Source organism: Pongo pygmaeus, chromosome 4, assembly GCF_028885625.2.
Source record: "Pongo pygmaeus isolate AG05252 chromosome 4, NHGRI_mPonPyg2-v2.0_pri, whole genome shotgun sequence".
NCBI classification, from domain to species: domain Eukaryota; kingdom Metazoa; phylum Chordata; class Mammalia; order Primates; family Hominidae; genus Pongo; species Pongo pygmaeus.
In genome coordinates this window covers 79,022,809-79,035,909 of record NC_072377.2, presented here as the reverse complement: position 1 = coordinate 79,035,909, position 13,101 = coordinate 79,022,809, and the positions used below count along the sequence as shown (strand labels likewise).

At 36.4% G+C, this 13,101-nt stretch overlaps 1 protein-coding gene across 5 annotated transcripts in view; it reads left to right on the top strand.

Moving 5' to 3' along the window:
• The window catches only part of CERT1 (ceramide transporter 1), a 144,781-nt gene that overhangs the window by 121,100 nt on the left and 10,580 nt on the right, over positions 1–13,101 (top strand). For all 5 annotated transcript variants that reach the window (XR_010126403.1, XM_063664912.1, XM_063664910.1 and 2 more), the window contains 6 exons: positions 2,600–2,695; positions 6,231–6,363; positions 7,559–7,629; positions 10,198–10,326; positions 11,057–11,186; positions 12,771–12,907. Coding sequence is in view for 4 of the 5 variants with exons in the window: in XM_063664912.1 (XP_063520982.1) it covers positions 2,600–2,695; positions 6,231–6,363; positions 7,559–7,629; positions 10,198–10,326; positions 11,057–11,186; positions 12,771–12,898 (687 nt within the window). In the remaining variant the exon portion in view is untranslated. The remainder of the gene's footprint in view (positions 1–2,599; positions 2,696–6,230; positions 6,364–7,558; positions 7,630–10,197; positions 10,327–11,056; positions 11,187–12,770; positions 12,908–13,101) is intronic.

Genomic DNA, 13,101 nt, shown 5'->3' with positions numbered 1-13,101 from the left:
ACAGCATGGCTGAAAATTGAACCTGGGCCTCCCTCATGGCCTGCCATTGAAGGAATAGCATTTTTTGCCTATATAGAAAGACAATGTTAAATGTGCTTTCTATATATTTTTTAACTTGTGCTACCTACTATGTGTTTATATTTGTGGAATCTGTTTTCTTTTGGACAAAACCACAAATCAAAAACACCTCGTTTCTTAGGCATTTGAAATCCCTAATTCAGAATAATCTCCCAAACAGAAACACAACTACCTGCATTCTTTTTGACAAAAGAGCTAAGTAGCATTAAAAAATTATTTTAAACCCAATCCTGTTTTTTAACAGAATAGAATTCTTCTGTTCTTCACATTCTTCTTTCAGAGGTAACCGATTGAAAGTAGGGTTTATTTGGGAGAAGCATTTCTTTCTGTCTCTTATCTCATAATAAATACAGGTGTGCTTAACTGCTAGTTTCCTACCTCAAAGATATACTCAAATCTAAAGATTTTTAAGATTTTGGGATCTGAAGAGTAAACATTTCTCCTAATCACAATGTGACAGAGACAAATGAATCAAGCCAATGCTACTTTTATTTATGCATACTAACTGGAACTTTTCTTTTTGGAAATCAGATACATTTTGTATGTATTAGTAATTTGGAATCCTGCATTAGTTATCCTTGCCCTCCCAAAGCAGATTCTGAAATTATAAAGGTGCACAGGTTCTCCATGCAACACCAAAAGTTACATTTTCCAAGGCTTTGTAAAATTGTAGAATGTCCTCTTAGTTAAATTTCTGTCAAATCAGTAACTCACACTGTTTTGAGAATTATGAATAAAGGAATAAAATATTGTTAGTGTTTATTTAGTACAAAAATAGATTATAGAATCTCAGCATTTTTGTCAAAAAATTTCTTTTTGATGATTGACAAATCAGGAGACACTTAAGGCCATACCTGCTTTCAGTAATCAAAAATGCATTTAAGATCCAGAAACTTGAGGTAGCAGAAGTATACATCACTATCACATATAACATATCCTTTGGTATAGAAAATTATATTCCCAGAGTGAGTTTCTTTTTTAAAACCGTTAATGAGGCCAAAGTGGGAAGATCACTTGGGACCAGGAGTTCAAGAAGAGCCTGGGCAAGATGGCGAGACCCTGTCTCTACAAAAAATTAACTGGGTGTGGTGGTGCACTCCTGTAGCCCCACCTACTCAGAGGCTGAGGCAGGAGGATCCCTTGAGCCCAGGAAATTGTAGTGGCAGTGAGCTATGATCATACTACTGTACTCCAGTCTGGGCCACGAAGTGAGACCCTGTCTCTTAAAAAAAAAAAATTAGCTGGGCATGGTGGCACAGGCATATAGTTTTAGCTACTTAGGAGGCTGAGACAGGAGGATCGCTTGAGCCCAGAAGTTCAAGATTACAGTGAGTTATGATTGTGCCGCTGCACTCCAGCCTGGGTGACAAAATAACCCTGTCTCTGGGGGGTGGAGAGGAAGTTGATTATTTACTTTGAAATATGTTCAAAACTGATTCCTGTTCTATATTCCTAATGAACAGAATAGACTTTATATAAAACAAATAGTTAAGGATAAAATTTTAATGGAAGTATAATATATATATTTTCCAGCTCTTCTGTCTTCTAATGTATTTATTACAGAAAATGAAATTACTTTGTTTCCACAATCTTTGTATCACTTCCGTTCTCCAATAAATCTGAGAATTCTGGTAGTGTGAAATATTCAACTTTCTTTGCTTATTTACATAAAATGTATAAGGACAATTTGTGATAGTTAAGAGTTACATTTAAATATCAGTAAAAAGTTATAAATTTAAATTAAAAATTTTTTAAAAGGAAATTATTAGAAATTTAAAAAGAATGAACTAAAAGGTGATTATATGTAAATGCTTGCATATATGAATATTAGCATTGTCCCTAAAATAATTTAGAACAAAGAAATTGGAATCAAATAAATAAAGCTTTGATTATTTTTAAACTGGCTTATATTCCATGATAAAAGAGAGGTTTATCAGTGGCATAAGGAAGGTTTTTCACCTTTTTTGTATTGAAATCTTTGACATATACATATATATCTTTGCTCATCTTTGTGTATCTTTGCTCATATGAGAGCAAAGATATAAGCAAAGATATGCTGTCTCTCTATATGTCTTTGTTCATACCAGACCTTCCTGATATCTCCACATAGTCTTAAATATAGGAACATTAGACTGGATGATCTCTGTGCCCCCTTTATCTCTACTCTTCCATTATTTTATACTTTAACACATCATCTCTGTTTTATGATATAGAATGGAATATTTCCTTTTTCCAGAAAATGCTTATTTTGGTCACTTGATACACATTAGGCCAATATGTGTTACTTGAGTGACCCATCTTCCTTCTTTTCATTTCTGTCTCCTGTCATTAACCTGGATATCTGGAATGTGGACTAAACTCTTCAAACACTATGTAAAACCTACTAACCTTTGTGCATTTGGTTGCTCAGCTACTAAGAGCACCATTTCTGAACTGAAGTTAACTGAATATACATACCATTCTGTTTTAGAGATTATGACATACCTTTTGGATTCTCATGCCTTTTTCCTCCCCTCTCAAGGTTGAAGAGATGGTGCAGAACCACATGACTTACTCATTACAGGATGTAGGCGGAGATGCCAATTGGCAGTTGGTTGTAGAAGAAGGAGAAATGAAGGTAATTCCCCCTGAAATGTTATAGATTGCCAAAGACGTCTCTGTTTCAGTCATATTATCATTACTATTGATATGAATAAGGATAGCACTTTCAACTTACCTTTAAAACAAATTATTACATGTGATCAAAGCAGTACCATATATTGAGCAATAAAATGTCTTTTTGCTTTTCTGGTTTTGCCTTTACTAAAGTTTTTTATGATTATAATATAAATATATGATTAAACGTTTCTGTTCTGACTAGGCCATGAAGAAAATAAAATTTGGAGAATTAGATATGACCAGGTCACAATTAGCTGATGGTCCTGTATTTGGATATTTCCTTTTGTTTTTTTAACATACTGAATGTTGTGCCTAGATGACACTTTGATTCACTCCCTTTTTGGTCTATACCCTCCTTCTTTTCCCTTCTCTTACTGCACCTTTATTTGATATTTGGACATTGGTCAGTTAATCTTGTTTACATCCCTAAACACAGGGACAGAAAATAAGAGCAGGGACTGAGAGATACAGACATGGATTGAAAAGCAAAAGCAACATTGAATTTTGGATTCTCTCATTCCTAAGGGACTATGCTAAATAAAGATACAAAGATAATAAGACACTCTCCAAGCTAAAGCTTTAGTTAAGGAAAAAGAATATTGACATTTAAAAGATACTATTGGCCAGGCACAGTGGCTCATGCCTGTAATCCCAGCACTTTAGGAGGACGTGGCAGGTGGATTACTTGAGCTCAGGAGTTCAAGTCAAACCTGGGCAACACGGTGAAACCCCGTCTCCACAAAAAATACAAAAATTAGCTGGGTGCAGTACCACACACTTGTAGTCCCAGCTACCCAGGAGGCTGAGGCAAAAGATTCCTTGAGCCAGGGAGGTCAAGGCTGCAATGAGCCGCATTTGTGCCACTGCACTCTAGCCTGGGTGACAAAGTGAGACCCTGTCTAAAATAAATAAATAAATAAATAAATAAATAAATAAATAAATGCTATTACTTGGCTCCATCTGATAATGTACTGAGTGAAGAGTACAGATGAGTGGTGGAGAAAATCAGAAAAGAAAGATCTCTGTGATTTGAAACAATTAGATTGTTTTACAATGCAGAGAAGCATTTGAACTACATCTGGAATTAAAAACAAAGTTGTGACAAGGATGAGGTGAGGGCATTTTAGGAAAAAAATTATAATGTGAGCAAAAACTTGAAAGCAAACTTTTTAGTCAGGATTTTTGCATAATCTGTGTTGACCAGAATTATTCTGGCAAATAAGATATAATATTAGATGCTGGGATTTCCTCTCCCCTTGAATAAGGAACAAATTAAGACATAAGATAAAAGAGACAGATAAATGAGATACCAGAATGTTAGCTATAATTCTGATAAGGTGATTGTAGAAAATAGTTTGAGATCAGCTGCTACATACAGGGTCTTGTTACTCCAGAATTAAGCATGTTCCTGGCATTACTGGATAATCACAAACCTTCACTACAGAAGCGGGCCAGGATGTATGCTCTTCGCGGAAGAAAGGGTTGAGCCAGACCTGCCTTATTTCTTCTTCTGTAGTCATCATTCAGTCACCGTAGAGTCACCTCCCTCTGGGGAGGAGGAAGTGAAGTACTGAAAAGAAGCCAGGAGTGATGGTCTGGATGACGTCCCTCTACCTGGAATGAGGAATAGAAAATAAGTACTCCTACAGCACACAGCGTTAGAGAGAAATTGGGCCTAGATTATAGGAAGCATAAAGTTACTCTCTAAAGAGAATAGTTGTTGTCTATAACAGTAGACTAACCACTGTATGAAAAGTATCTTTTTTTTTTTTTTTTTTTGAGACAGAGTTTTGCTCTTGTCACCCAGGCTGGAGTGCAATGGCATGATCTTGGCTTATCGCAGCCTCCGCCTCCTGGGTTCAAGTGATTCTCCTGCCTCAGCCTCCCGAGTAGCTGGGATTACAGGCACCCACCACTACGCTGGGTTAATTTTTGTATTTTTAGTAGAGATGGGGTTTCACCTTGTTGGCTAGGCTGGTCTCGAACTCCTGACCTCAGGTGATCCGCCCGCCTCAGCCTCCCAAAGTGCTGGGATAACAGGTGTGAGCCACTGCGCCTGGCCCGAAAAGTGTAGTTTTAAGAAGATCAAGCCGACAGGGAAGAAACTGGAGAACAAGCAGACTACTTAAAAGAGTCAGGCACAAAGTGATGAAAGCCTACCTAGAACAGTAGAAAAGTCAAACTGTTGGATGTCTTAGCGAAGACATTTTAGACAAAAAATAATAATGTGAGCTAGAGGCCTCCCTGCTCTGCACCTTTGGCACCACGTCTAGGAACTGCCAGTGCCATGGTGTCAATAGATTCCTGCCTCACCCCAATCATCTCTGCTATGCTTTATTAAGAACAGTTTTTGACTGGTGGCAGTGGCTCACGCCTGTAATCCCAGCACTTTGGGAGGCCAAGGCGGGCAGATCACCTGAGGTCAGAAGTTCGAGACCAGCCTGGCCAACATGGTGAAACCCTGTCTCTACTAAAAATACCAAAAATTAGCTGGGCGTAGTGGCAGGCGTCTGTAATCCCAGCTAGTCAGGAAGCTGAGACAGGAGAATCGCTTGAACCTGGGAGGCAGAGGTTGCAGTGAGCCGAGACGGCGCCATTGCACTCCAGCCTGGGCAATAAGAGCGAAACTCCGTCTCAAAAAACAAAGTAGAATAGTAAAAAGCTTACTAGCTGTGTGAACTGTAAAGGGAGGAATCAAAAGTCTAGAGTTTCTAGTTTGGGTAGCTGGGAAAACGGTGGTCCCAATAATATGAGTAATAAATAGGTAGGGGAAGGTAATCTGTTGAGAGATACTCTAAGAAAAACTATGTGAAATGCCTAACAGTGTCTAGCCCCATAGGTCCTTCATAAATTGACACTTGGTTCTCCCCCATGATGACATGTTTCTTCATTTCTCAAGAATATTTATTACATAATTATCTGAAGTAGCAAACTCTATAATTTTAAAATAATTAATTTTACTAGCATTTAAGGTATGTAACCTCAGTATTTAAAGCAAGATAGATCTGTATTTACGTTTTTGCCATCTTAGCTTTCAGCCATTGATTTAACAAATAACTGAGTGCCTACTGTGTTTCATATACTATTCTAGATGTTGGGGATACAGCATTGAACAAAGCAGCCTTAATTTAGTATCTTTAAGGAGAATATATTCTAGCCAGGTTTATTTGGTTTTCTTAGCCATGTTAAACAGTCTTTTGAGAATGTTTAGTAAATAATGCCTAATTCAAATTGATACATTTATTTTTAAACAACTCACAATAAGTCATTTATCACATATGCATGTTTTTATATGAAGTTTACCTTGGATTTATAATTTTAAGTACTTTTTTGTCTGTTAATTTGAAAATTTTTAATTTTCTTTTAGCAGAATATGTTCTATAAATAAACTTTCATAAAAATCTAAAGAGCAGCTATATTTAAAAGCATGCTTTCATGCTTTTATGGGCTTGATTTTTAATTTTCAAACAGTTTTGGAATTATGTTCTCTTTAGGTATACAGAAGAGAAGTAGAAGAAAATGGGATTGTTCTGGATCCTTTAAAAGCTACCCATGCAGTTAAAGGCGTCACAGGACATGAGGTCTGCAATTATTTCTGGAATGTTGACGTTCGCAATGACTGGGAAAGTAAGCTGTCATTATTAATATATTTTAATCTAATTATTATTTTGAATTTAATATCAAATCCAACCTAGTTTTCTGCATCTCATACATAGTTTACAAAGTCAACGTAGAAAGTATTTGGAAAATCATATAGAGGACTAGCAATACATTTATATAGAGCTTTTCAGTGTATGAAATGCTTCCTAGTATGTAATTTGATCCAATAACCTCAGTAATCCTACAGTGATAGGTAGTTATTATTGCTTATTTTACATACAAATAAAGTAAAATTCAGATAGGCAAAGTGACTTGTCAAAGGCAACAAGAGCTATATGGTGGAGAAGCCAAATCTGAAATTGAAGATTTCTGTTTCATCATCTACTCTTTCCTAAACTGTTTCCATGGTAAATCCTAGGTGAATCCTTTTGTGATTACTTTAGAATTATTATTATTATTTTTTTAGACGGAGTTTCGCTCTTGTCGCCCAGGCTGGAGTGCAATGGCATGATCTCAGCTCACTGCAACCTTTACCTCCCCAGTTCAAGCGATTCTCCTCCCTCAGCCTCCCAAGTAACTGGGATTACAGGCACACACCATCACACCCAGCTAATTTTTGTATTTTTAGTAGAGATGGGGTTTTGCCATGTTGGCCAGGCTGGTCTCGAACTCCTGACCTCAGGTGATCCACCTGCCTTGGCCTCCCAAAGTGCTGGGATTACAGACGTGAGCCACTGCACCCAGCCTAGAGTTATTCTTAGTGTGTATTCCCCTTAGACACAAAATTTCCTAAGTATAGATACTTCTCAACATCATCAGATGTTTATCATTGGCAGTTTGACATCCCTTTTTCACAGAAATAGCCACCTAAGATTAGATATAACAATTTATTTAACATCAATAAATTAGGGAAAAGGGAAGGGTTTTAGTGTTAGGGAATTATTCGTGCCTGAGTGATGCAGTAGTGATTAGAATTGCTTTCTTGCTGTGGAAGATAGATATTGGGCCAAAGAAAATGAGGCTTCCTGGTGATCAGACCTCACATCCCTAATCTGTAACCATAATACTAAGTATTAGCTACCTTCCATTTGGATGTAACCTAGATAGGGCAGGATCCTGTTCAGTTTATCATACTGTCCATTCGTACTTGACTTTCAACATAAGTGATTGATCACATTCTAGGAAAAGATAATATATCTTTTTATTATTCTCTTCATTTCAGCAACTATAGAAAACTTTCATGTCGTGGAAACATTAGCTGATAATGCAATCATCATTTATCAAACACACAAGGTAAAGATCTCTTCATTCATCCTAAAAGGATTTCAATGTAGTTCAAACTCAGACATACAGATTCTCTAAAGTAAAATTGGGGAGGTTATTAAAAGCCACAAAAATCCAAAGAATTTATTAATGATTCATGAATGTCATGTATTTGAAAGGTATATCAACTTGTTCAGAACAGAAATATGTGCAGGCAAGAATCTGAGAGATACAATCTAGAAATAGAGTGCTTGATAAAAATCAATGGTTAGTTCCCTTTATGCGCTTTTTATTTTTATAGAGACAGCGTCTTGCTGTATTTCCCAGGCTAGTCTCAAACTCCTGAGCTCAAGTGATCCTCCTGCCTCAGCCTCTCAAGTAATTGGAACTACTGGTGTATGCCACACTCTTAGCTTTCTTTATACACAGTTTAAGTCTAGAAAAGAGCCTTCTGAAATACTGAAATCCATTTAAATACCTTTCTAGTATCTAGTCTCTATAAGAGGTAAATGATAGTTACCAAATATGAAAGTGAATTATAGCTTCCTGTGACGACAACAATAAGGGTAATGGCTAGCATGGTATTAGCCTATGTTAGGACTAATAGATATAAAAGTAAATGGATTATCCGAAAGCAAAGAAAAATCACAGAGCATGACTTGAGAGGTTAGTCATACACCAGAGCACACAGAAACATAATTTAAGTTAGTTCTCTTTCACCTTATTTCTTCTGCTATTCCTGATATTTAAAATTATAGAATCAATATTTCTCTTGCCTTATTCTTCTCTTTCTCTTCTGAAAACTGCCCAGTAACGTAATGTGTATAGCATAATAAAAGGAATTAAAATTTTGGAGAGATCCACCAAAAACAGTATTAAACATTATAAAAGAAATATAATGATTTAGTAGATACTTCGTTTTTCCAATTCAGTGAAAGCTTCATTTTTCTTTTTTAAATGGTTTTTAATTGAGTGCAGTATATGAAAACATTATAAGTCTGTTATGTATTTCTTAAACTCAGTCTTGTCATCTGAGACATCTTATATCTAATAATTAGGAGCCATACTTAATTTTACATGGTAGCTGCTCAGAAATGCGTAACAATTAAGATTCTGTTTCAGCATACAAATTTTGAAGTCTAATTTGAAATCTAAAATTTAGTAAATGTCAGAATATTAATTAATCACCCTGTAATTTGGAATGAAGATAAATGACCAATAATTTAGAACCAAAAGAACCTTATTATCTGAAAATAATCCATCATGGAAAACAATCTGCTGAACGTATTCTACTAGATAAATAGTAGATGGAGGGAGGGTCATATAAGTTGTATCAGGATTGAAAAATAAAACTAGAAATTATTAAAATAATGAATCTTATATGTAACAAAATTTGTTACAGTTATAATTATTTGCCAATTCTTGGAATAAACAAATTGTCCTGGAATCATTTTTTCAAGAAATCACATTACATTCACAATGTATGTAACCATACCACTAACACTATATCTGAAATTTATTATCACCCCAAACAGAAACTCCGTACTCATTAAGCAACAACTCTTCATTCCCTCTCCTCCCATTCCATAATAATGTTCTGCTTAGACCCAAAGTCTATAGTGTTATTTACACTACAATATTTTTCCCTTTAAATTTGACATCTTTTGCAGTATGGTCTTAAAAGAGGGCTACTGGTCTCTTGATATTTAAGTCATTCTCATTCTTTAAATTTCTATCTTATCATCCTGTGGATTTGTATTCATTAGGTCTAAATTTGCCACATCTTCATGTATTACTTACTGTCTCCACACAATTTACCCAACACTGTATTCGTCAACTACATGAAATTTTCTATCTTTAAAAAATGAATCATTTCATCTTGCAAATGATTTGTATTGTATGCTATTTATTACTCTCAGTAATCAGGAATGACGCTGCATAACAAGGACTAGTCCAGATACATATACGAGATAACCAAAATAAAAGTAACTTAAATAGGATAAAAGTTTTTTTTTCTCATTTAAAGTAGGTAGTCCCATTTATTGAAGACTTAGGCTCCATGTCATTCCCATAGTATATGTTTCCCCTTGCATACCTTAATATTGAAATATTTAATCTAAGTGACTTAGAATTCTTTATAATGTGATTTGATTCAAATAAGCCTTTTTTCTTTAAATCTTTGAATCTAAGCGGAACATAATCATGGAGTATAAGGAGAGAGGAATGGAAAGTTGTTGCTTACTGGGCACAGAGTTTCTGTTTGGGATGATGATAAATTTCAGAGATAGCAGTATGGTTACATAACACTGTGAATGTAATTAATGTCCCTGAATTGTACCCTAAAAGTTAGTTAAAATGGCAAATTATACGTGTATATATTTTACTGCAATTAAAAAAATAGAACATTATTCCTTTTATTATATTGTTCTGCCAAGCTATTAACTCTGTTCATAATTAATCATTTGGTAGATATCCTCAGATGCTTTCCATTTAAAATTTGAGAGATTTTACCTTCAATTAAGACATTTATTGGCATTATATTTCTCTTGTTAGTTCCATGTTAGATCTGTTTTTCAGAAGATCTTTACTTCTCCACAGAGGGTGTGGCCTGCTTCTCAGCGAGACGTACTATATCTTTCTGTCATTCGAAAGATACCAGCCTTGACTGAAAATGACCCTGAAACTTGGATAGTTTGTAATTTTTCTGTGGATCATGACAGTGCTCCTGTAAGTACAAATATAAATGTGTATAATTAAACAATATAAAGCTAAATACACAATGCAGGACAAAGACGATAAACACAGCCCATACACAATACTTGATTTGATAATGCTTCTTAGATTTTATGTTGGATTGACTGCTAGGAACAGTATAGCCCATGTGTTGTCTGAGGGCAACAGTCATGGCTATGAACATTCCACCAGGGCTGTTTACCTTTCCTTCTAAGGTTTGGTGAAACAGCCAAAAGGGCAGTAGGCTACTTCCCACAGTTATCTCTTAAGCCATTATCAACTACCAGCCAAACCTCTGTGGTTTACCACAATTTAGCTCCATTTACTACTTAAGAGGAGGGAATCCTGGGCAACATGGTTAGACCTCATCTCTATTAAAAAAAATTTTTCTTTTTTTTTTTTAATTAGCCAGGCCTGGCGATGTGCACCTGTGGTCCTAGCTACTCTGGAGGTTGAGGCGGGAGGATTGCTTGAGCCCAGGAGTTTGAAGCTGCAGTGAACTATGATGGCACCACTGCACTCCAGAGTGGGCAACAGAGCAAGTCCTTGTCCCCAAAAAAAGTGGGTGGGGAGGAATCCTGGTGTCATATCAGCTTGGTGCTTATAAGATTTCACTGGAGATACTTTTAAGAGTTACGATTTTGGTTAACCTAATATAATATTAGACCAGCAGAGTTTACAAAATACTGGGTATCTACTGATGCTTTGTTTTTTGTTTTGGCAGCTAAACAACCGATGTGTCCGTGCCAAAATAAATGTTGCTATGATTTGTCAAACCTTGGTAAGCCCACCAGAGGGAAACCAGGAAATTAGCAGGGACAACATTCTATGCAAGATTACATATGTAGCTAATGGTATGTATTTTATTGTTTTTGCTCTTTGATAATGTGGCTGTTCTTGATCATGACCTATATGACAACAATTTGGACAAATGCCTTTTAGTTCTTATCCATTAGATTACTAATTTTTAATTTGGAGAAAGGTATATCAGAATTACTAGAGAATCTTTGAAAATACAGATGTCTGAATTTCACCCTGGGACTACTACTATATGAGTATTTCTGAAGCTAGAGCTGGATAGGAAAATTTTAAAACTTTATCCCTAGGTCACTGTCATATACCCTTTTTTTTTTTGAGATGGAGTCTCGTTCTGTTGCCCAGGCTGGAGTGCAGTGGTGCAGTCTCAGCTCACTGCAACCTCCGCCTCCTGGGTTCAAACAATTCTCTGCCTCTGTAGCTGGGATTACAGGTGCCCACCACCATGCCTGGCTAGTTTTTTGTATTTTTAGTAGAGACGGGGTTTCACCATCTTGGCCAGGCTGGTCTTGAACTCCTGACCTTGTGATCCACCCACCTCGGCCTCCCAAAGTGCTGGGATTACAGGCGTGAGCCACTGCGCTCGACCTAGCCTTCATATTTAAGCACCATTTTCTTAGATATTTGCCTCATAGAATATATTTATTATTAGGAATATAAGCAACAATGGGGAAGGAAATTAAGAGTTCTTTTACTCATTGTCAGCCTTTTTAGCTTTCTGAATCAATGTTCCCCTAGTCCTTATTAGTTGCTAGTTACATATTTATTTCTCTTTGGCATTCATTGTCAGGCTTTTTGTTTTCTGAGTCAGCGTTTCCCTAGTCCTTATTAGTTGCTAGTTACATATTTCTTTCACTTTGGATAGGTCTTTTCATTGCTTGCTTTGGGTCCTTACTTCACCTACTTTGCACCTGGAGTAATCATTGCAACCTCTCTCATCAAAAGTCAAACCTTCTTTATACAGGGCCATAACTGCTAGTATGTTCAAAGAAACAGTTGTACCTGAGTAAGTTACTATTTAATTATAGTACAGATTTGTGAATAATCTGCCCTAAATAACCTTAAGTGGTGCTATACTAATTTTTGCAGGTAATTTCGGGAACCAAGAACATTGTAGAAAGGTTATAAATGCTTTCTTATTTGCTGTCTGATTATGTCTGATGGATAGTGTTAAGGAATGAAGGGTTGGGACTTAAAAGATACTAATTGGTCCAGCTGGGTACAGTGACTCAGCCTGTAATCCCAGCACCTTGGGAGGCTGAGGCGGGCGGATCATGAGGTCAAGAGTTTGAGACCATCCTGGCCAACATGGTGAAAACCCGTCTCTACTAAAAATACAAAAATTAGCTGGGCATGGTGGTGTGCACCTGTAATCCCAGCTACTCGGGAGGCTGAGGCAGGAGAATCACTTGAACCCCGGAGGTGGAAGTTGCAGTGAGCCAAGATCGCGCCACTGCACTCCACCCTGGCAACAGAGCAAGACTCCGTCTCAAAAAGAAAAAGAAAAGATGCTAATTGGTCCAATGTGAGGAATATTTTAAAAGCAAGGGAACAAATTAAGTGCTTCACATATGTTTGGAGAATTGTATCTTAATACATTTTAATTTTCCTTTATCTTGCAGTGAACCCTGGAGGATGGGCACCAGCCTCAGTGTTAAGGGCAGTGGCAAAGCGAGAGTATCCTAAATTTCTAAAACGTTTTACTTCTTACGTCCAAGAAAAAACTGCAGGAAAGCCTATTTTGTTCTAGTATTAACAGGTACTAGAAGATATGTTTTATCTTTTTTTTAAACTTTATTTGACTAATATGACTCTGTCAATACTAAAATTTAGTTGTTGAAAGTATTTGCTGTGTTTTTTGATGTTCCCCTATAGAGTATTGTTTCGTTGGTTTTTGTTGTTGTCGTCGTCGTCGTTTTAAACAGAGTCTTGCTCTGTTGCCTAAGCTGGAGT